The sequence below is a fragment of the Neophocaena asiaeorientalis genome, unplaced genomic scaffold (genome assembly GCF_003031525.2).
Source record: "Neophocaena asiaeorientalis asiaeorientalis breed wild unplaced genomic scaffold, Neophocaena_asiaeorientalis_V1.1 scaffold225, whole genome shotgun sequence".
NCBI lineage: Eukaryota > Metazoa > Chordata > Mammalia > Artiodactyla > Phocoenidae > Neophocaena > Neophocaena asiaeorientalis.
In genome coordinates, this window is record NW_020172364.1 from 7,082,520 (window position 1) to 7,105,331 (window position 22,812).

At 39.5% G+C, this 22,812-nt stretch overlaps 1 protein-coding gene across 3 annotated transcripts in view; it reads left to right on the forward strand.

The window, feature by feature from the left end:
- LPP (LIM domain containing preferred translocation partner in lipoma) overlaps positions 1 to 22,812 on the forward strand; it is a 625,613-nt gene that overhangs the window by 269,117 nt on the left and 333,684 nt on the right. For all 3 annotated transcript variants that reach the window (XM_024767394.1, XM_024767403.1, XM_024767412.1), the window contains one exon: positions 5,332 to 5,454. In XM_024767394.1, the coding sequence (XP_024623162.1) occupies positions 5,332 to 5,454 (123 nt within the window). The remainder of the gene's footprint in view (positions 1 to 5,331; positions 5,455 to 22,812) is intronic.

A 22,812-nucleotide genomic window follows, 5' to 3' on the forward strand; every position in this document is an offset into this window, starting at 1 on the left:
AATTACAAATCTCTGTAACAATGCTGATTTGATCATTAGGTTCCTGATGTTTCTTCAGAGCAGAGGACTTTGCAGTTAGTTCTGCTCCCTACCTCAAAAAGGAAATGAATACTTAACAAATAAATTGTTATTATGCTAAGCAGGATCCATTTATTTCCATTTGTTAATAGTGGATGCTCTCACCATTTTGCAACCACCAGTGCAATCATCCATGCAGGCAAGAATCGTCTGTGGATACTAAAATCATTGGGTGAAAGGTTTGTGATGAGCAGAATATTAGCAGAGTCTCAAAGTGTCACCTCACACATCATGTATTCATTTAAAAGGGAAGAAGACACTTTTACAGTGAAGAAATCTGGTGGACACTACCTTAACCAAGTCATCAAACTTGTCATCACTAAATGGCCAAATAACATTATGAGCTTCCTGATGCGATGCAATGGAAAGAGCACAGCATCATGCATGGACTCTTCCTGACGAACTTGTGTAATCTGAATCTCGTCATCAGACAAAGCCATATTGTTCAACGTTTTATAAGGCACCTGGCCTGAATTCTTTACACAAAGTCAGTTTCATGAAAGGGGAAAATAGGCTGGGGCCTGTTCTAAATTAAAAGAGACTAGAAAGACATGTCACCTCAATGTATGATCTTTGATTGGATTCTGGATGGAAATTAACAACAATCGATAAAAGGACATTACTGGGACTTCTGGTGAAATGTGAACATGCATGCATCAGATTACTGCACCCACATTACATTTCTTGGGTGTGACAATGGTATTGAAAAGTTAGTTCTTAGGATATGTAAGCTGAAGTATATGGAGAGGAAGTTTCTGCAACTTCTTTCAAATAGTTAAACTACAATAACAAGCAAGCAAATGTATTTTTGTTATTAGAAGGGGAGGCAAAATGTTGGCCATTGATAAATCTGGGTGAAGGGTGTGTGGATGGAGTTCATTTTGCTACTTGTTCAACTTTTCTATGAGTTAATTTTTTACGTAAGATATTTGGATGTAAAGAGTGAGTAAATAAATAAATACAAATAATGCTCTTTCATGACTCACTGCTGGCACTCCTTATCTATCACCTGTAGTTAGTAGACTAGCAATGTAACCCAAATGGCCTCACATGCTATGAATTCTGGTTCTAGGCCCTATTTTAAATGACTCACAGTGGGAGAGTCATCACCCTGTAATCCTAGTAGTGGCACTAAGAATTATGATTTTCCAAATTATAATAAGCCCTGATTGTGATTTGGTGAGCTTTTATCATATATATGTTTATTGAATGAATGAAATTAAGTGTCTTATAGGAAATAATATCCCATAAATGGCTTATTCATGTGAGTTTTATAGCTGTTAATAAGGGGACACAGTCACTGGACACCCTTTGTACCCTACTTCTCACCCTCTCATTCCACCTTCAGATGCCGGCCATTGCCATGGCAACCACCACTGCATAGGTATGACCTAGCAGTACCTGAGACAGTACAGCCTCAGCTGTAAAACCTTTCTCTCACTCTCTGTCCTGGGACTTTGCTGCTACCTCTGTACTTCTTGGGACAAGCATGAGGGAGTTAATATCCCTGTAGGTGATTCTAAACCAGTAGAGGACTAGAGCCAGAGGATGAACATTCTCTTCTCTCATTCCCTACATGGGAAAATCTGAGGCACGTTTCATGGAGATCCTTAGAGGGCTCCCAGGAAAATGGAGCCCTAGTTATCCGTGTTGGTGACCAGCTCAATTCAGCACCTTTGAATTGGCTTTCCCTCCTCCCCTGCTTAACTTGTCCGGTCCTTCAGTACTGTGTTTTGGGACTGATTCCCAAAATCAGTGACCTGCACACAAGCCTTTGTCTCAGGCTTTGTTTTCGGCAGATCCTGGGCTAAGACAATGGAATCTTTCATAATACTTATTGTTGAAGAGCTTAAGAATCATTATTATTATAGTGACCACTTTATAGGAGGCCCTTTGGTATCTGGAAAAAGCATTAGGCCGAGAGTCAGGAGACTCTTCCTTATTGTTACTTGGCCTCGGGCAGGTCATTCAACCGTCAGGTGACTGGTAAGGCTGCAGTGACAGGGAGTTAAGGAGAAGACGTGTAGGTAAGTGTGTAGGATTCCATTAGCTGGTTATAGGACTGTGTCCTCCAGTGTTCAGTGTAAAGTGTTGAGAGTAGCAAGGTAGTTCCTGGATCTAAGTAAGATGCTGTGGTAACAGATGAAGCACCAAGAGAAGGGCTGGTGGTGAGACTTGTGCAGGACTTCAGCTGTTTGAACTGAGACATTAAGTAGAGAATCAGTGGTGAGAAAGAAGCATATCCTAGTCCATAATGGGGATTGAAATGTAGGAACAAAGCTCTTATCAGAAAGCCAGGTAGGGCAGCAAGGGGGGTCTTGGGTGAAAAATCTCACAGCATTAGGCTGCAACTTGTTCCATGGCATCAACCTAATATGAGAAACTGAAAATGGGGAGTCGTCCCAACTCAGAGGGAAGGCAGAATGAGGTCTTACATGCACAGGCTGGTCGGACACCATAATTACTTGTTTCATGGCATGGCTCAGGGTAATTCTGTGACTTCTGAGGCTCCATGGTATCCCTTTACTCAGGGCATGGGCAGTTGCTGTGCTGTCTGCTACAGTGAAGTACAGATGTTGAAGACCTGATTAAATCCTGTCTCTTTACTGATACCCCAAGGGAAGACTTAATAAATGATGCTCGCTTTAAGAAGAAGAATTAACAATAGCTATATTATTCATATTAATTTATAGTTACTGGTTGCTATAATTAATGTAATTTATAAAAATCATAATAATTATAGCGCTTTACAATTTAAAGAGTGTTTTTCCCATCCATTTTCTTATCTGAGTCTTGTAACATCCCTCTGGCTTCAGTAGGGCAGATGATGTTCTCCTAGTTTTATAGATGAGGAAACTATGGCCCAGGGAAGAATTTAACTAGACTCCAGTCCACCACCCTTACCAATATTTTGTGTTGTCTGTGAGTATATGGGAATACAGTGACCAAATTCATGTTAATAATAATGTTTTATAACTGCATATAAGAGAATCAGGTTCACACAATTCTCAGTTGCCTTCCATAACGCAACTGAGATCCTATCTTTCCTTGTACCAGAATCCATTGCCAGAATGTTCACTTGAATTTTAAATTTTTGAGGGTCTTTTTTTCTCAATAACACCACAGTATTTCATAGTTATTAATACTCAATGAAGTAAAGATGAGATCACCTCTAATAGAGGGATTAGCTCTTTGAAAACATCTGGTCCTCGGGCAGAGACCCACTGGTCTTAGAGGGTTTGGTCAACTGGAAATTCAGACTCTGAGAAGACATAACCAACCTGTCATTCCACTGTTTTCCCATTTCTGGCTGTAGCAAGAGGGCTGAGGAAAGCCTCTCAATTTTCACAAGGATGACTTTCAAATCTGGGCCATATAGCGTGAAATACACAGACACACACACGTGTGTGCATACAGGCACACTGAGCCTTTTCTTCCCTTTGCATCCACTGACCCTGCTGTACTTTTAGCTGATTTTACCCAAAAGATGTTTATATGGAGAAGGTTACGGGCTGGACCTATGGCAGAGTCTGCCATTACTTATTCATTTATTTACTCAAATAATTCATTGAACACGTTCATGGATTAGGCCCTGAACAAGATTCTGGGGAAATAACGAGGAAGGAAACAGACAAATTCCTTGCCCTCATGAAGCTTACATTCTCCTGGGGAGTCTGATGTTAGACAGACAAATATACATAAAATATAATGTTAGATGGTGATAGATATTACAAAAATAAACCAAACAGGGTAAGGGGCTAGAGGGCCATAGAGGGGTCATACAAATGCATCCAGAAAGAGAAAATGATGAGAAGGTGGTTTTAGATAATGTGATTAAAGGTACCCATAGTTAAAGAGGGCTCACAAGAACAGATGCCGCTGCCTACGCGGCAGGCCGCAGTCTTCGGGCTTGGCTCCAAGGGGCTGGGCTGTAGCTTCATACACCTTGATGTTATCATCGTGCCTGGGATAGATGAGGTCCAGAGGGATTAACTCATGCTGGCTAAATTCACAAGAGACTGACCAATATGCTAGATCCCAATAGAGATGTTTTATGCAGAGAATTAAATAAGGAATAAGAACTCAGGGAGGGTTTTGGGAACAAGCTTCTAAGGGAAGAGAAACTAGTGGTCTTAATTGGAAATACCATTATGCTATCATTGTCTGGTGCCGGAGAATTGTAAGATTTTAATGCTAGCTTGTCAGGGACCCTGGGTTTTGTTGTCACCGAGGAAACTCTGGTTTCTTGGTTTTTTGCTAAACTCTTCCAGACACTATACTGATATTTAACCTCCTTAGACACGTGCAATAGAGTTAATTCAATTACACTAACTTCCCATTATTTCATTCCTACCGGGCCTTACTGCAGATTCACTTTGATCTCTTGATGGAGTCTTAAGACACATTCTCATCACATGTCCATGATCGTTATTACATTGTCACCTTAAAAAATTATTTTAACTCACCCTGCTTCCAAATTCTAGGGCGACCTTTATGGTTCCCTGGTATTTCACTCTCTATTTCCTTGCCTTAAGCTCTAGGCAAACTGTTGGCTCGTTTGTCCTAAGCTTGCTCCCACTTCCTGGGGATGCCCTTGTGGCGGTGTTATTGCCCGCTGCTCGCTCCACGTGGATTCTCTAACATGGGACACTGACATATGAAATCCACAGATCCCCCTGCTCATAATCAGCGGTCACAGTCACATGCTTCCTCTGCAGCCCCTTGGCCAGGACCCTGAGCGGTCTTATTCTAGTTCACTTTTTAGGGGCATCGCTCGGGGCTTGCCATCTCTCTCTGACACAGACACACCTAGTCTACTGATCTCGCACTGATTCCATTCCTCTTCCTGGACTGTAAGTCTCTCCTTGCCTTTTCCTGCTCCAACTAAAATGTCATCATTCTATACAGTGGTTTCTGAACGTGGAATTTGCATTACGTCCCTAGTTGGATCTGCTCCTTGAGTGCAGGGATGGAGACATTTACTTCCTTTAACTTGGATATTCATCAAAGGGAATATCCTCTAAATATGAGTATGACTTTAGGAAAAATCACCTCATATATTTCAGTTTTCTTACCTGTCAAAGAGGGATGATTCTCCAGCCTGCCTCACTGAGATTTTATCAGAGCTAAAGGAAATGAGGTGCAGAAAACCTTGGACAGAGTCACAGTATAACTTGAGAAATTTGAACTCAGATTGATATGGATGGAAACTGGAAATTTCCCTTTTTAACATGACTGTGTTGCTTCTCACAGGGAAACCCTGGAGGCAAGACCCTTGAGGAGAGACGCTCGAGCCTGGACGCTGAGATCGACTCATTGACTAGCATCTTGGCCGACCTGGAGTGCAGCTCCCCCTACAAGCCTCGGCCTCCACAGGTAAGAGCTATCTGCAAATAGTCACCACAGATAACCTGCAATTATCTGAAAGAACAAGCTGCTTCTTTTATCCCTTCCATTCTTTTTGGATTTTCTCAGAGTCAACGGTCTAAGTTGTCTTTTTATTTAATATCAACGTGTGTTAGTTAACAGACATTTCTTTCATTGATTTGATTAGTCTTTTCTTTAAAATAACCCAACAGTGTTATACACAAACGTTATAAAATTAAATCTCTTATTCCATTGCCCTGCTCTTTTTCTGGCTTTGTCTAGGTGGATATTTTGTTATACGTTGGTATAATCTTCAGAAATATGGCTTAGCATGGCTATGTTAAACTTAGGGTGAGGGCTACATCTTTTCTAAGAAATTCCTTACGTTGGATATCGAGGCCGCTTGCTTTTTTGCTTGTTGGAAGTAATGCTATGTGGGGCATTTTCGTGTATATTTTCTTTGAAGCTATTTCCCTAACTCAGGTTTTTTTAGAGCGGGATTTCTACATTGGGGATTACGAGTGCTTCTTTACTTTTCTTTCCACGGGTGGTACATAGCTTATACTGGCACCAGCAGTTTGAATATATCAGTTTCTCCCCAATCTTACCAGAATTTGGTGACAGCAATTAATCTTTTTTTTTTTTTTAATGCAAATGGTGCCTTGTTATCAGTTCTTCTTTGTATCCTTTGGCTTCCTTTGGAGCATGGCTGTTCTTCTGCACCTTCATTTATTATCTGCATTTTGGAAGCCGACCTCGCTTGTGGTCATTCCCTGCCTCCCTCCGGTCTGGAGAAAGTAACGGCAAGTCAATTTCAGGGCTTATGAGTCCTCAGAAGACAGCCAGCAGGACTCTGCATGCAGATCTTGGACTGGCACTGTTGTCACCGTGTTGTTTGACTCTCGTGGGATGTTTGCTTGACCTACAGCACTCCAGTTCTTCAACAGCAGCCTCTATATTCACAATGGTTCATTTCACAGATGAAAAGCCAGTCCTGCTTCTCTGCTGTCAGTCATTTCAACACAGAACTTTGTAAGGTGCTTTCCTCTTTAGACATGTTCCCGTTGCCTTTTCTAGGCATACGATGGGACTGTCAGCTATGTAGGGGCACAAGGCGAAACACACTAGAGCTCAGCTCTTCCTTAGCTCTCGTTACCCTTGGCTCCACTAGACCTGTCAGTGGTGAAAATTCACTTTATTTCTGTAAACACGTGCTGAGCTGCAGGTAGGTAGCATGGGCTGTGGTCTTTTGGGGGAACTGTTAGGAGGTTGAAAGGGAGAAAAATAGGACCGAGTTGTCATCTGTCAGGAGCCTATAATATCCTAAGTTCAACAATGGCAGATATATAGAAGCACAAGGAAAAGAGCGAGATATTCTTCGAAAGGTGGCAACATCTGAGAAGGTTCATCCGAAGATTTGCACGTTCAGCTAAGGGATGGGTGGAACGGTGATGTTGGAAGCAAGAGGGGAGAGAGAGCAGCCTGAGTCGCGGGGCAGGAAGGTCCAGGCTGCATTCAGAGAACTGCAAGCAGTGTGATGGCTGCAGACGAGGCCATCGCAAGCTTCAAGTGGACTACATGCCTGGGGGCTTCCTGCTAACAGCCTGTGGACTTGTTTGAATGCCAGATTAAGATTTTGGTCTGTCTTTTATAAATAATGAGGGATAGTTGAAGGTTTTCAAGCAGGGGAAAGCTATGATTCATCCTGAAAAAGGAACACAGGAAATAAGACAAACTCTGAAAAGATGCAAGAGGATGGACCCAGGTCTCAGGAATGTTTTCCAGCAAACTGTAGTTTGATGTTAAGCATGTTTCCAATTCCACCCAAGCAAATACCTCAAGCCCACTTTCTCGGAACAGCAAGGCCACTGACTTTGCCCCTGGGCGCATCCATTTTGTGAGTAAATACTTCTATGCCCTCTCCTCCTTTTTAAATAGGAGTTTTGTTTGCTCTTTTTTTCCCCCTCCTGAGTTCTCATACCCTGATATACACTGGGGAGATTCTGCATAGAGGTTTTTGCTTAATGTAGCCTTCATCCTTTAAGACTGTGTCTACACATGCCTCCCATAAACCCCTGCATTTTAATGGGTTTATTCAGTAGCCACAGTTTTGTTTGAGCAATCTCACTGTGCACACAAATTCCTGCTCACTGATATTTGCACAGTGCTTTACTGATTGTAAAATAAAGCACTTCCACATCTATTCACACTTCAGTGAAATACAGATATCTCAACTCTGAGATATAGATGGTGTGCTGATTTTGTGGATGAGGAAACTAAGTTAGGACATATGACTACAGTGTGCGCACAGCTGGACCTTGAATTTAGACCTGTGTTTGATTTTTAAGTTCTAGAACCGGATTGAGGATATCCCTCTGAATGCTTTTCTTTTTATGAGGAAGCCATACTCAGGGACACTAATCAGTCACGTGCGTAGCAGTGTCCCTTGAGTATGGCTCTCTCATAAAAAGAAAAATATTCAAAGGGTAAAAAAAAATTAGGGCGGAGGGGCAATATAGGAGTGGGGAGTGAAAGGTACAAGCTGTTGGGTATAAGATAGGCTCAAGGATATATTGTACAACACAGGGAATATAGCTAATATTTTGTAATAACTGTAAATGGAAAATTACCTTTAGAAATTGTATAAAAATTTTAAAAATTAACAGTGATAACTCTTAAGTAGAACAGGTTGAGAATTCCACTTTTCAGCTGCCTGTTCCGTTCAGAAATTAAAGAGTGATCCATTCTAACTTCTTTATTATTCTAATTTAGGAAAGCAAGAGTTAATTGGGAGAAGCAGCTCATTCTTCTGAATTATCTTTACTCTCGTGGAACTAAATTAGATGTTAGTATTTACTGGTTAACATATTATATGCTGTGAGGACAATAATCACACACTTAAAATATTAAAAGTGTGTGCTGAGAGCAGATGATGTCCGCAGTAGACTGTGTTGTGTTGTAAACGGAAGGCACTTGAAAAGTCCTAGGAATGTAGACTGTTACTGCCCAATTTTGATGTTTCCATTTTTGATCCAAAGCAAACTGCAGAACCTGTTGAATCACCTGACTGCTTAAAGTAGGCTGGCAGGTCTGTGATTTCTCATTATTCAAGCATGTGTTGTGTGCTTTTCCCGAACCCACCTCTGAATCACCTTTGCAAGGCTGCTTTGACTCGTGGATTGAGCAGAAAAGGATCATATAGGTGGAATGTTTGTACAGTAAGTGGTCCAAAGTTGCTCTATTCACATAACAACTTTGAAAAATATCTGAGCTCTCGAAAATAGATTTTTATGGGGCTTTTTCTTTCTTTTTCGAAAGGGGCAATTTCCACTCTCAGATGTCCCAACTTTATTTCTGTTTGCTTATTTATCCATATTTTTATTTGGGAAATACGGCTTCATTCCACATTTTCATTCATTCAGCTAACATTTATTGAGATCCCACTGTGGATTAGGCATTGGAAATGTAGAGGTTAGTGTGTCAGCATGTTCTTGATCTAGAGTAATCCGTAGTCTTACAGAAGAGACAAATGCATAAACAATTCAGAGGGACACAAAAGAAGGGCTTTGTTGGATGTGCTACTTTAAGTTACTGTGTGACTCACCAGATGTTGAAATTGTTGGGAAATCAAAGATAGGAATATCAACATTATATTTTATACTTTTCTAGGGAAGTGTCAGGGAGGACTGCACAGAGCAGGTAGAATTTGAGTTCCCTTGGCTGCATATGTCATGGGAAAGGCATGGGATTCAAATGAGAGGATAACAGGAACGAGAAAGTCAAGCAATTTGAAAGTGAATGCCTTGTTGGAAGAATAAGGTAGTTCAGTTATGATATAGGGTATGTGGAATACAAAGTGAATGGCAGATGAAATCACAGGCACTAATTTAATACCTAAGTAGCCTTGATGCCCAAGGACTCTCTCAGTAAAAGGAGAAATTTGGGGGGGGAGGGGCAGGTAGCAACAGTGTTTCTGAAGACAGAGGGTTTGGAGGGTAACACCTTTAGCAAGTTTTACAGAAGATATAAATTGTACATCTGTGCCAGCCACTGCCCAGAGTAATGCAATTAAACTACCTTAGTGTTTAGCAATAAAATTTCTGATCATTTAAAAATGTGTGTATTAGGGAGTGGTTTTAGAAAAACAGGTGTGAGAAGCTTGGAAGTGGTTGTGGGGTGAATTGCAGACTCAGTATGATCTGAGAGTATCACAGCCTAGAGGTCATGTAGCCAAACTCTTACTTTACAGAAGGAAAGTTTTTGTCTAGAGAGGGAAAGAGCATTGCTCAGGGAGGCTCAGTTAGAGGTAGGATGAATGATTTTTTTCTGCTTTGCTTGAACCATGATGTAATGGTTCCCTGTGGATGCTAAGGGCAACCAAGGGACACCTTGGTTCCCTTTAGCATTTCAATTAGTTTATTCCAAAATATCTCTCTTTTGTGGTACTTTCCTTAAAATATAGCTTGGAAACATAAAGGAGTAGACAGATCAAAAACATAAAGATAAACAGAAAATTTATGATAGTATAGTGTCTTTGAATTAGTATGTGTCTAGATCCCACCCATCTGGCTTTCTACTGTTAGTAAAAGTACAGCTTAGACTCTTGGGAAGAGCCACACGGGGTCACATTGAAATTCTCTTGATTTCTTAGAAGACAAAGGATAAATCCATGGACTTAACGATTTTCTTTCCCTTCTCTTGACAAAACCAGGCCTAGAGTGCTGGCCTTCGAATTCCTACTACAAAGCTGCCTTTTCTTCCCTGCAGTGAGTTTAGTAGGGTTGGAGCTGGTACCGAGGTGACTTGGAAGAACTTTCAGATATTGTATATTAATTGTAACTGGGGATTTAGTATTTTTGAATCAAATTTCTTTGGAATTGAAATTTCACTCTCCTCATTTAGACTAGTATGAAAAAAATTGGAGCGATTCCAGGGATAAGAATAGGGTTGGACCTAGTTTGATAGTCTAGGCTCCCAAGTTTGCCAATACGAAGAGCACTATCTTCTCAATTCCCTGTGATCACCTCTCGAAAAGGAGCTCCAACTGTGTGAATTCTCCGCATCACCAGTCTTAGCTTCCTTTTCTGTATTTCTAAAATGGGCATGGTAGCTACAGTTTTTCCCCTTTTGCAGAGATACCGTATTGTTCTAGAGTTACAAGAAATAAGATGTTGGCTTTGAGCAACAGTCCACTCAATCCTTCCCATTTTTGTTTTAGGATTGCTAGCTTGTGTCTGGAGCTTACTTTGAAGCTTCAGGTCTTTGAATGTTTGGGGTTTATCCTTTCTGAATGCTGGTTGCGCTATCAATGATCTATTTATCTTTCTCATTTAAAGCATTTTAAAAGTATTGTAATTTCTTAGTCTATTTGGAAACTGAGTACATACATGCTGTTTGATCACATGGACACATCTCGAATTGAAATTCCAATGCTGCCACACTGAGTCCCTTTCATGGAGCAATAATCCATGAGGCAACCTAAGAAATTATTTCAGGTGTGTCTGTGTTGCATGGAAGTCTTTTTATTTGGAATTCATGTGGCCTGAGGGCTTGCAGGCAGCATAATCAGGGTGGAGTCTTATGGTGCCATGGATCTTCTGTTCTCTTATGCTCCATGTTCTAGCTTGCAAAAGCCATGAGCAGCTGCAGGGGAGATTAATTAGGAATTAAATTTTTAATATTCCATATTACTCGTTGCAACCCAAACATGTAGGCTACTGGGAGATGAAGGCTGCAACATGTCGATACTGTGTGGTAAGATGTAGACTGTCCCTGCAGACTGGGAGATGAAGGCTGCAACATGGTGGTACTGTGTGGTAAGATGTAGATTATCCCTGCAGACTGGGAAATGAAGGCTGCAACATGCTGATACTGTGTGGTAAGATGTAGACTGTCCCTGCAGACTGGGAGATGAAGGCTGCAACATGGTGATACTGTGTGGTAAGATGTAGACTATCCCTGCAGACTGGGAGATGAAGGCTGCAACATGCTGATACTGTGTGGTAAGATGTAGACTATTCCTGCAGACTGGGACTTTGCTGCTGCTTTTTTGGCTTCTTGGGAATTGAGATAGGAACTGGGTATTATACTGTTGAAAAAGAGGAAAGGTGTGGATAGTGTCATTTTCTCTTCCCATATTCAACTGGGACAAAATGAGGTGCATACTGTGATTTGCTTAAGAAAGAAAAACAGATTTGTCTATGTGTCTGTACTGTCTGCTTACTAATAGTTTTCTCTGAGAGCTAGGGTCAAAGTCAAAATATAGTAGAAACCTCATATATGATACCAAATGGAGTCCAATAAAATAAGAGAGGCAAAAATACCATTTTAAAAGAACAGGGGATCTAATTCTTTGCAGTGCCCATATTTAGAAGATCTGGGTTATTTTGAATTAGTCTCTACCTGCCAGGAAACCTCAACATTAAGTAACAATGAGGTCGAGGTGGTGGAGCCCTTAGCTGACTCAGAGTTGCATGCCGTGAGTTTGATGACGGGCAATTGATTTTTAGATTGTATATAATTGCATCTAATAACATGTATACCTCCTTCTCCTCTTTACGAGGGTGATGTTTGTGTTTGTGTCTTATGTGACAAGCATAATAAAGTTAACATTTAATCTTGTTTTGAGCACCATGAAAATGTAACATTTTCAGAGTGGAACTTTAGGTTGAAGATCTACCTTGAATTGAACCTCTACAAAACTTTTGCCCAAAAATGCCCATTTTACTTGTCCCAGTGTAAGGGTGTGCTCTGAGTATGTGGTGTAGGTTAGCTCCCAGCAATGAAATAGGAGGAAGGTAAGCAAAGCAGCTGCTGCCGAGAGAACCCAGGAGAAGCCAGCTCTGCTGGAGCCTAGGGCAGGGAGGGGGGGAGTCTTCTATGGTACCCTGGCCATGGTCCCTGGGGTAACCTTTAGCTGTGATATGTTTGCAAGACCTTGGCTCAGAGATGATTGTGTTTCATTACACTTAGTCCCTCCATCCAGGCATTGGTTTCAAAAGAAACTCACAAAGACGCCTGTTGAGTTCTCCATTTTACAACAGCATCTTAGTGGAAATAATTAGCCTTATGTCCATGCAGACGCACACATCACATTTGCAGAATTAAAGAGCTTTCTTGTTAGGACTGGTTTTCTTATTTCTGTCATCCTCTCCCACTGTTTAAATATCTATTTTGGTAGCAGCCTTGGTCTCAAACCCCATGGTTCCCTTTATTCCCTTCTTCTTCTTCTTCTTCTTTTTTTTTTAATTTAAAAGCAAATAAACAACAAAATACAAATCCGGCTATATTTTTTACTCGAGATGATTAGATTTTACCATGGCAAGTACATGGGAATATTGTGTTTTAAGAGCAGAAGCTGAATCTCAGATAAGATATTGTCACTGTTTTGTGCATTTTGACATCCATTTCCTTTATATGCCAAACTAAAGTATAATGATGATGACGATGGCCTCTTTGGACAGAAGGTTGGAGGTGGTTAATAACCAATCCTACATATCACCATTTGTCATGGTGAGTAACTGGTCTGTCCTCTCCACAAAATACCACATTGGAGTATAACTGCTAAGTTTCCTTTCACAGTGTGCAAGAATTACCAGGAAAGTTATACATCGCCTTTCAGTGAATATATCAACTACAGATATGAAAGTTTAATTTGTTATGTTTCATAGTTTGAACATACATATTCCCGGTTTACATAAAACTACAAACGGGAATTTTATTGAAATAAAAGGTACAAATTGGGCACTTACTGCTGTTGAGCCAGTAAGTATAATTTTCATCTGTAAGTACAGACAGGGCCACTTGTGAATTTTAGAATTTGCCTCTCTGTGAATTTGACCTCTCTGAGGTCCTGGGCCCTCACCCAGACATGCACCTAATCTGTGCTGTCATATTGGGGTTCAAGACCACAGAATAGAACTGGATTATGTTTTGTTGTTCTAAATCACAAATTACTCAAATATAAAGTAAAAATTTAATAACTGTACCTCACAGAGTATACCTTACAGAGACAGTATAAAAGTGCATAATGCCTTAAGCTTGAACAGTAAAAATATAATTGTGTTAAATACCAGAGTATGAAGTCCTTGAGGCAAGATTATCTTTTCGTTTCCTGGCAAACAAGAGACATACAAATTCATATGTGCTGAATAAATAAGTAAATATTGTCATCAAATCCAATAATGATGTAAAGATTCACACCCTAGAAATCTGCTAGAGAACCCACTCCGGAATTGATATCAAGTTAGTATATGACATAGTTATAACTGCTTTCTGATTTTTCCATAATTAACAGGTATTTGCACCAATAAAAAAATAGTACAGCTGAGGCAAATGAGTTTTATAAGGACAACTTAATGGTAGCTGCTGAATCAGCTAAAATTTCTACCTTTACCCCTGCACTGCCTTATATCACTTGAAGGCAATGCACTTGGTTGAAAAGATGATATTATTTGGGGTTAAAATTCAATACTATAACTATTCTCTTATTATTGGGTTGATATAAAAATAAATATCAAGTTCTTTTCTGCATCCTCTAAGGAACTGCTGAAAAGAGAAGACCTTCATGTTACTCAGTGTTGCCTGAAACAAAGATCAACACAATCAATGCTTTGAATTCAATGATAGGAGACAAAAAGTTACCTGGCTGATGAGCTGATATATGCTTCCTTTTTCTCAGAAAAAAAGCAAAAGTCTGCAGAATTGTCATACGACTTTTGCTTGAGACCCTATGATTCATCTCCTTCCTTACCACATTATTTCTGATACTTCCTGACACGATATTTGAAATGATATAAGTGTATGCCAATTATAAGCTCTTTCACAACTAATTAATTGCCTTAACCTAACTTGTGCTTTTAAATGGAAATAAACTTTCTATCTATATGTCCCTGTGAACATCCTTAAAAATATGTAAACTTCATACTTATTTTAAAGAGATAATTTAATTCTAAATGGATTCTTTGCTTATATTGATGGTAAACAGTGGATCCATTAAAGTAACATATTCTGCTTGTGTAAGTAAAATAAAAGAATTAAAGTGGGCTAAAGAGATAGAATATTTATTTGTTCCTTTTAAGAAATGTGGTGTTTCAGAAAGCTTGAAGTACTGGTAGTGAGACATGTAAGCCTGTTAACCGAATCATTTGTAAATTGTCTTGAACTGTTTTGAATTCCATCTTGATATTGTACTACTTATATGAAAATACTGGAAATTGTTATTTCTCAGGTACTGCTAGAGGTGTAGTAAGGAGTCCCCTTGGCTCTCTCTGCCACCAGCCTACACAGAGTGCTGTTTTATTTCCTAAATGGCCGATGTTGGATTGATCCTTACCAAGGCAGTCAAAGCCAGGGAACAGATTTTACAAATAGCATCCTGGATGACATAATACTCTATGTAATCCTAATTGTAGGGCACCTTTTCTCATCAGCCAGCCTAGCATAGCTAAAAATTATGTTGCTTTACTTCGTTTATAGGGAAGTCTACTTGTAGATGAGACCTCATAACCAGCGCATGGAGAAACAAAAGAGGGAGGTTCAGGGTGGTGTGCTGGCAGCTGTGTTAGAACAAGTTTCCTGGAGTACCTTCTGAAGGAAAGGTGTGAATGGAGGTGCATCATTCAGCCATCACCTCTCCACTACACTGCATCATATCAATGGAAAAAAGAGAAAGAAACTATAAAATTTATGACCAAAAATGTGAGAATTCCCTGGTGGTCCAGTTGTTAGGATCCTTTGCTTCCACTGCAGGGAGGCACAGGTTCGATCCCTGGTTGGGGAACTAAGATCCCACATGCTGTGAGGGGGCCAATAAATAAATAAATATCCATTCTGAAAAAAAAGAAAAGAAAATCTTCACGGAAACCTGCCATGCATGTGCTGCTGCCTCTGCCTCAAGTTGCTTAGTGGGTGCGTCTGCCCTTAATTTATTAAAAAAAAAAAAAAAAGCAAAAACCAAGAAACAAAAATGTGAGGAAAAGACAGAAATGTAGCTTGAAAACTGAGAGTAGTAAAGGGTGGCTTTTTGAAAAGGGAAATGCGATTTGAGAAGGTAGCCATTGTGTATGTTTTAGTAAGAGCTCTCTTATTCATTGATTGGTTTGTTCACTCATTTATTTAGTTTTTTCTTTTGTTCACTGATTATAACTGAACATAAAAGCTCTGTTGAATTGTTGAGTGATATTAAAGAAGACCCAAATAGGTGGAAAGGTATTCGGGTTCTTTGCTTGGAAGATACAATATGGTTAAGGTGGCATGATCCCCAAATTGATCTGCAGATTTAATTCCTGTCAGAATTTTCCAATTTTCTTCTTTGTAGAGGTTGGCAGGTGAAGTATAAAATTCATATGGAAATTCAAAGGACCCAGAATAGCCAAAACAATTTTGAAGAGAAAAAATGAAGAGGTTTACCCCATTTCAAAACTTAATACAAAGCTACAGGAATCAAGCAGTGTGGTACTGGCATAAAGTATACATATAAGATGATGGAATGGAATTGAGAGTCCAGAAATAAACCATTACATTTATAGCAATTGATTTTTGACAGGGATACCAAGATATTCAATGGGGAAAGAATAGTTTTTCCAACAAATAATGCTGGGACAACTGGATATCCACATGTGAAAGAATGAAGTTGGACACCTCCCTCATATCATATACAAAAATTAACTTAAGGTGGATCAAAGACATAAATATCAGGAGTAAAGCTATAAAACTCTTAGAGGAAAACATAGGAGCAATCTTCATGACCTTGGATTAGTCAGTGATACCAAAAGTACAAATGGCTAAAAAATTTTTGATAAATTAGACTTTTTCAAAATTAAACACTTTTGTGCTTCAAATGACACGATCAAGGAAGTGAATAAACAACCCATGGACTGGGAGAATTCATTTGCAAGTAACATATTTGATAAGAGATTTGTATCTAGAATATATTAAGACTCTTAACAACTCACTAAGAAGACAAATAATCCAATTAAAAAATGGACAGAGGATCTTAATAGGCATTTCTCCAAAGATATACAAGAAGCTAATATGCATAGGAAAAGATGCTTGGCATTATTAGTCATCCAGGAAATAATCAAATCAAAACTACAATGAGATACCACTTTACCCACACTAAGATGGTTATAATACAAAAGACGGACAGTAACACATGTTGGCAATAATGTAGTGAAATTGGAATTGTCATGCGTTGCTGGTTGATTGTAAAATGGTACAGCCACTTTAGAAAAAGTCTAGCAGTTCCTCAAAAGATTAGACATAGAGTTATCATATGATCAAGCAACTGTATTCCTAATTACATACCCAAGAGGATTAAAACATATCCACACAAAAACCTGTCAATGAATGTGCATAGCAGCGTTATTCATAATAGCCAGAAAGTGGAAACAACCTAAACGTCCATCATTTGAAGAATTAATAAACAAAATGTAGTATGTCCATAAAATTGAATGTTATTTAATCATAAATTAAATACTGATACATGCTATAACGTATATGAATCTTGAAAATTATGCTGTATGAAAGAAGCCAGACACAAAAAACTTCATGTAGCATGATTCTATTTATACGAATAGGCTAATATATATATATATAGAAAGACTGGTGGCCACCAGTGACTGAGGAGTGGGGAGAATAGGGAGTGACTACCAGTGGGGACAATAGTTATTTTGGGAATGATCAAAATAGTCTGGAATTAGATAGTGATATAAATATATTAAGGAACACTGTACATTTTTGAAGAGTGGATTTAGTGGTATGTAAATTATATCTCACTTAAAAGTTTAACAAATAAAGCTCTATATCGAGCAGTGTGCCTGGAATACATAGATAAAATTGTGCATGGCCTTCGCCTTAAAGAAGCTCACAGTCTATTGGGAGAATACAAACCTGACAATTACAGCACAGAGTATACATCCTAAGAAAGAAGCACATATAGAATGCTTCTGGAAGAGGAAGAGGTAGAACTCAGCCTGGATGTTGTGGAAGCTGTCTGTGCTTTCCATCCTTACTTGGATAGGAATCTCTGCAGATAGGAACAGACTTCTATGCAGCTCCAGAGAGCAGAACAAAGCTTAATATTTAGAGGCCAAGAAAGGGAATCGGCAATACAGTATAAGGACAGTACCTTTCTACCAATAAAGACAGTTGAAGTTCAATGCAGGCTGCCTCAGAAAATGGCAAGTTTGCCTTCATTGGAGCTGGTTGAAATGATACTCTGGCATTTACCAAGTGAGTTATTTAAACTCTCTAAAACCTCGGTTATTAACCTGAGTTAATAATACATCTCAGAGTTTACATGAGGACCACGTGAAATAATGGGTGTGTGTATAATGTGTGGATACGCTATCTAGCACTTAATGACACTTATTACTGTTGCTCTCACCGCCATCATCATTATCAAATGAAGTTTGGCAATAATGCTGGGAAAAGAATTCAGGCAACAGATGGGAGAATTGATTTGAATGATGCTAAGATTTTGTGGTACTCTCATTCTTGGTCACAGGGATTGGAGTTTTCTGTTCCCTGATATAAAACTTGGAAGGAAAGACAGACCTTGGTCCTATTCCAGGCCCCCAGATTGACTGTTTCTGTGTCTAAGACAAACTACTCAGCCTCAATAATGGTTTTGTGCTGTTTGCTATAATAGCTAGTATAGATGTGTGATTTTTTAAGAACTGTTACTGACAGGAACCTTCAATGACCTTGGAAGATGGTCTTTACGAATATCAATAGAACTCGGATGAACACTGAGAAGGGCTATAGGTGAAACAGTGTGAGGGTGAAGCAGAAAGAGACTACTTCCTCAGCCTTGCAAAAACATGTCATCTCTTAAAAACAAGCTGGACAACTTGGTTAGACCTCTGGAAACAACTATTTAAGATGTCTTACAAGGTCCAGAATTTCCATGACTGGCCAAAGATATCACTACCTCTCTTTGGGTCTGTTTCAATATCTGTAAACTGGACTTGAGGAATGAGATGATCTCTCATGGTGTTTTTAGCTTTGAGTTGGTATGGCTTTTGCCCTGTATAAAAGAAAAAAATATGTATATATTGATTGTTCTTTCTGTCCTTTTATTATTTCACTATAGAAGATTTTTCTGTACAACTGGTTTGAAGTTTCTGGGAGTCATTATGTGCAACCAGAGGAAAGTGTCTGCAAATTGAAGGGCCAAGTTCATGTTTTTCAAGATAATGTGAACCCAGATTCATGGTGTTCAGGATGATTTGGAACCAGCCTCACAGAATTTAAGATGATTGAAAATGCTATATATTGTAATGATTAAAATCATAGATTCTTGGACCAGACTGCCTTGAGTTTAAATCCCAGCTCTACCATTTTCTGTGTGACCTGGGATCAGTCAGTTAAGCTTTTTGTACCTCAGTTTTTTCATCTCTGTAATGAAGATAGTTATAGTATCCACCTCATAGGACTGTAATGAGATAAATGAGTTACCATATGTAAAGCACTTAAAACAGTGTTTGGTATATAGTTAGCACCATTTGCAGTATTAGATCTTATTATTGGGAATTAAATGCTAATGCCTATTTGAAAATTGTCCAAGTTGTTGCTTTTATGTAAAAAAAGATTGATTTATAAATTTGGTCTGTAATCACGATACAACTCTGAACACATTATCTATCTTATATATAGCGGAAATCGTTCTTACAATATGCCAAAGAGTGTGGGTCTAGCTGTTCCTCAGCTTCTGTCCAGTTCTTTTGGTTATTTTAGTGGCTTCTGATGCATGGATTCTAAAGCCAATGCTAGAGCAAATAACCTTTCATCTGACATATGCATGAATCACCAACATCTATTTCTGTGGATTATAGGGTAATCCCTCTGATAACCAAATAAAGTTCACTTTAAAAACAAAAATCATGGGCTTCCCTGGTGGCGCAGTGGTTGAGAGTCCGCCTGCCGATGCAGGGGACACGGGTTCGTGCCCCGGTCTGGGAAGATCCCACATGCCGCGGAGCGGCTGAGCCCGTGAGCCATGGCCGCTGAGCCTGCGCGTCTGGAGCCTGTGCTCCGCAACGGGAGAGGCCACAATAGTGAGAGACCCGTGTACCGCAAAAAACAACAAAAATCATGATTCATAGATTATGATCTTGTCACAGTTTAATAAGCCTAATATTGGACTATTGGTGTAGTTTATTCTCATTGTGTATCACCTGCACAGAGACTAAAGCGTGGACAGCTGTGGTCAAGTTACTCTTCTTCTGGATGCCCTGGCAGGTTTGTCGAGAAGAGTGCTGGCCTCCGCTCTCTGAATTTCTGTTGCAGTAGATCTGCAGTGATTCTCAAGAGTTCGTATTTCTAAGAAGTTCCCAGATGGTGCTGATGTTGGGACCATACTTTGAGAACCCTTTAAAGCAAACATTGATTTGTCAGTCAAATGTTTTATAAGCAGCATCCTTTCCCTCCTTTGTCTCACCTCTACAGCTGTACTCTCCGAAGGCTCGCTCTAGTGTCAGTAGTGGACACTAGCCTAATGTCTTCATTTTCTGGAGGAGGAAACCCAAACTCAGAAGTATTTCCCCCTGGTTACACAGTAAATTGACAGAATCTGGAAGATTTTTGTTTTTAATTGAGAATGATTTGCATCTCTAATTCTTAGACTAAGCATTTAGATTTAGAAAACTAGCATTCCAATTCCAGCTCTGCCATGTTAGGAAGTATGAATTTTAGTTACTTTATCTCTCTGAACCTCATTTTCTTCATCCACGATATGAATACCTCCTCTGCTTACCATATATGGTTTTGTGAGAAGTAAATGACATACTGTGCATTAAAGTGCTTTGTAAATTATGAAGTGCTATACAAATATTTTTCAAACTCATTCCAGTTTTCAGATGCAATATCATGTTAAACATAGTATATTTTATGGTAGGCACATCATTCTCTCACTCATCTAGGGTAAATATTGACGTTTGTAACAGATTTTGGGAGGAAGTAGTACATTATAAACCTGTCACCTTTTGCATAGAATTTTTTTTATTTCCTTCCAACATTGATTTCTCTCCTAATCTGCTTTTAAAACTAAGCAATTAGAAATTGTCATTTGGCTATTTATGTATCTGAATACTTACATATATGTGAGATGTTGTCATACACATATGCATGTACTATGAATTTTTCTCCTAGTATCCTTTTATGTAAGATACCTGCAAGTCACATTTATTAAGAATGAAATATGTGAATTGCTATTTTGCTTGAAATGAATCTTTTTTTTTTGCATTTGCGTTGGAAACAGAACTGAATTGAGCTAACAGAAATGGATTCTGCTCCCAGTTCTGCAATTAACAGGTTGTGTAAAGTCAGTCAATTCCTCTGTCTAAGGCTCAGGTCCCCATTTGTAAATGAGGCCAGATCTTACTCATTCCTTCCACTCATAGTGTCTATGGTATTAGAGTTATAAGGCAGCTTTTAAATGATATTTATCACCTTCTTGAGAAACTCTGAACAGAGTGTCCACATTGACCTGGATCTATTCTAATAGTATATTTTCCTTTTCATGCCTCAGGCCTAACTGCTGTTTGCATTTCATATGATGCAATATAACTCCACCATCCCTTTCCTTCAGGGTCTGACTGGGTTTCCTAGGGCTGTGATTCTGTTGGTATGATTGAAAATGTAACAAGACTGTGTCTTGTTTTGGATCCCCTGAGATAGAGATGCTGGGTGGTGTGGGTGGAGACAAGGCTTTCATGTTTTTAGTGAGTTTTTCCCTTCAGTGACATTCGGAGGATCTCCCTTATTATTAATGCATAGTAAAAAGTATTAGTTCCCTATTGCTGTGCAACAGATTGCTTAAAAATCTAGCAGCTTAAAAACAGCACACACTCTCACATTGCTTTTGTGGGCCAGGAATCTGGACACAGCTTAGTTGGACCATCAGTTCACAGTCTCTCCCAAGCCTGCAATAAGTATATTGGCCCCAGAGTCTACAGTCTCATCTGAAGGCTCGATTGGGGAATGATCTGCTTCCAAGCCCAGCTGGTTGTTGTCAATGGTTCAGTTTCTCCTGGGTTGTTGAACTGAGAGAGCCTTAGTTTCTAGCTGGCTGTTGGCTGGGGACTGCTCTCAGCTCCTGGTCATGTGCAGCTCTCCAACACGGCAGCTCATTACATCAAAGCATGGAATCTGAGATGGCAAAAGGTAGAGGCTGCCCACCAGATATAAGTCATAATCATGTGAAACCTAATTGTGAAAGTGATATCCCATCACATATACCACATTCTGTTGGTTAGAAGTAGGTGACTGGGATCAGACCACACTCAGAGTGAGGAGATTATGCAAGGCTGTGAATACCAGGAGGCAGGGATCACTAGGGGCCATCCTAGAAACCTGCCTACCATAGGAGAGGGTGAAGTAAGACTTCTTGTGCACAGGGATTTAACACAAACGTGAATTTGCTTGTGGAATCTGGTGGATGTGTGAGTCAAGGACAGAGGAGGCAGGTAGGATATCAAGAGAAGAATTCAATCTGGAAGGAATAAGAAGTAATGAAAGGCTCTAACAGGTGTAGGAGGATTTCTACTCTCTGAGAATATTCGAGCTGTGTGGGGTTTTAGAGGTCTTTTGATCTAAACACTTCATTTTCTCAAGGACTCCAAAGCTCATAGAGGGCCTTGCTCAAGCCACAGGGGTTGTAACTGAGCCAATAGTTGGATCAAGTCTTCAAACCTCTTTGTCCAGATTGTCAGCATGATATAATGCAAGCAGCTCTGGATTTGGGGTAAAAAGATGTGGCTTCATGATTTTTCATTTGCCTCTGAGTAGCTGTGTGACCTTGATTGATTTACTTTCTTAAGATACGGTTACTCAGTTGGTAACATGGAGCTATCATTTGTCATGTATACTTATTTATGTGTGATGAACACATTGACTATTGTTTGTGAAAATTCCTTATGACCTATAACAGCCTTTTAGAAAAAAACTATGTTTTTGTTGAAACAAATGATGTGCATAAAACAAACAAACCCTTTTCCCAGAAAGGGTGAATATCAGTTCATAAAAATACAGATAATTTTATCTATTTCTAGATCTGCATCAGTCATCTATTGGTACATGATAAACTACCCCAAACATAGTATTGTTTATTTTGCTCACAAATCTATAATTTTGGTACTGCTCCATGAGGATTGTTTATCTCTGTTCTGTGAAATATGGCTGGGTGGCTTGACTTGGGGGTGGAACATTCACTTTCAAGATATGTGACTATTGGTTGGCAGGTTGGTGCTGGGAGCTTGGCTAGAGCTGTGCATCAGGGATCATGGTTTCTCCCCATGTGGATACCTCCACACACTACTTGGGCTTCCTTATAACATGGTGGTTGAGTTGCGAGAGTGAATAGCC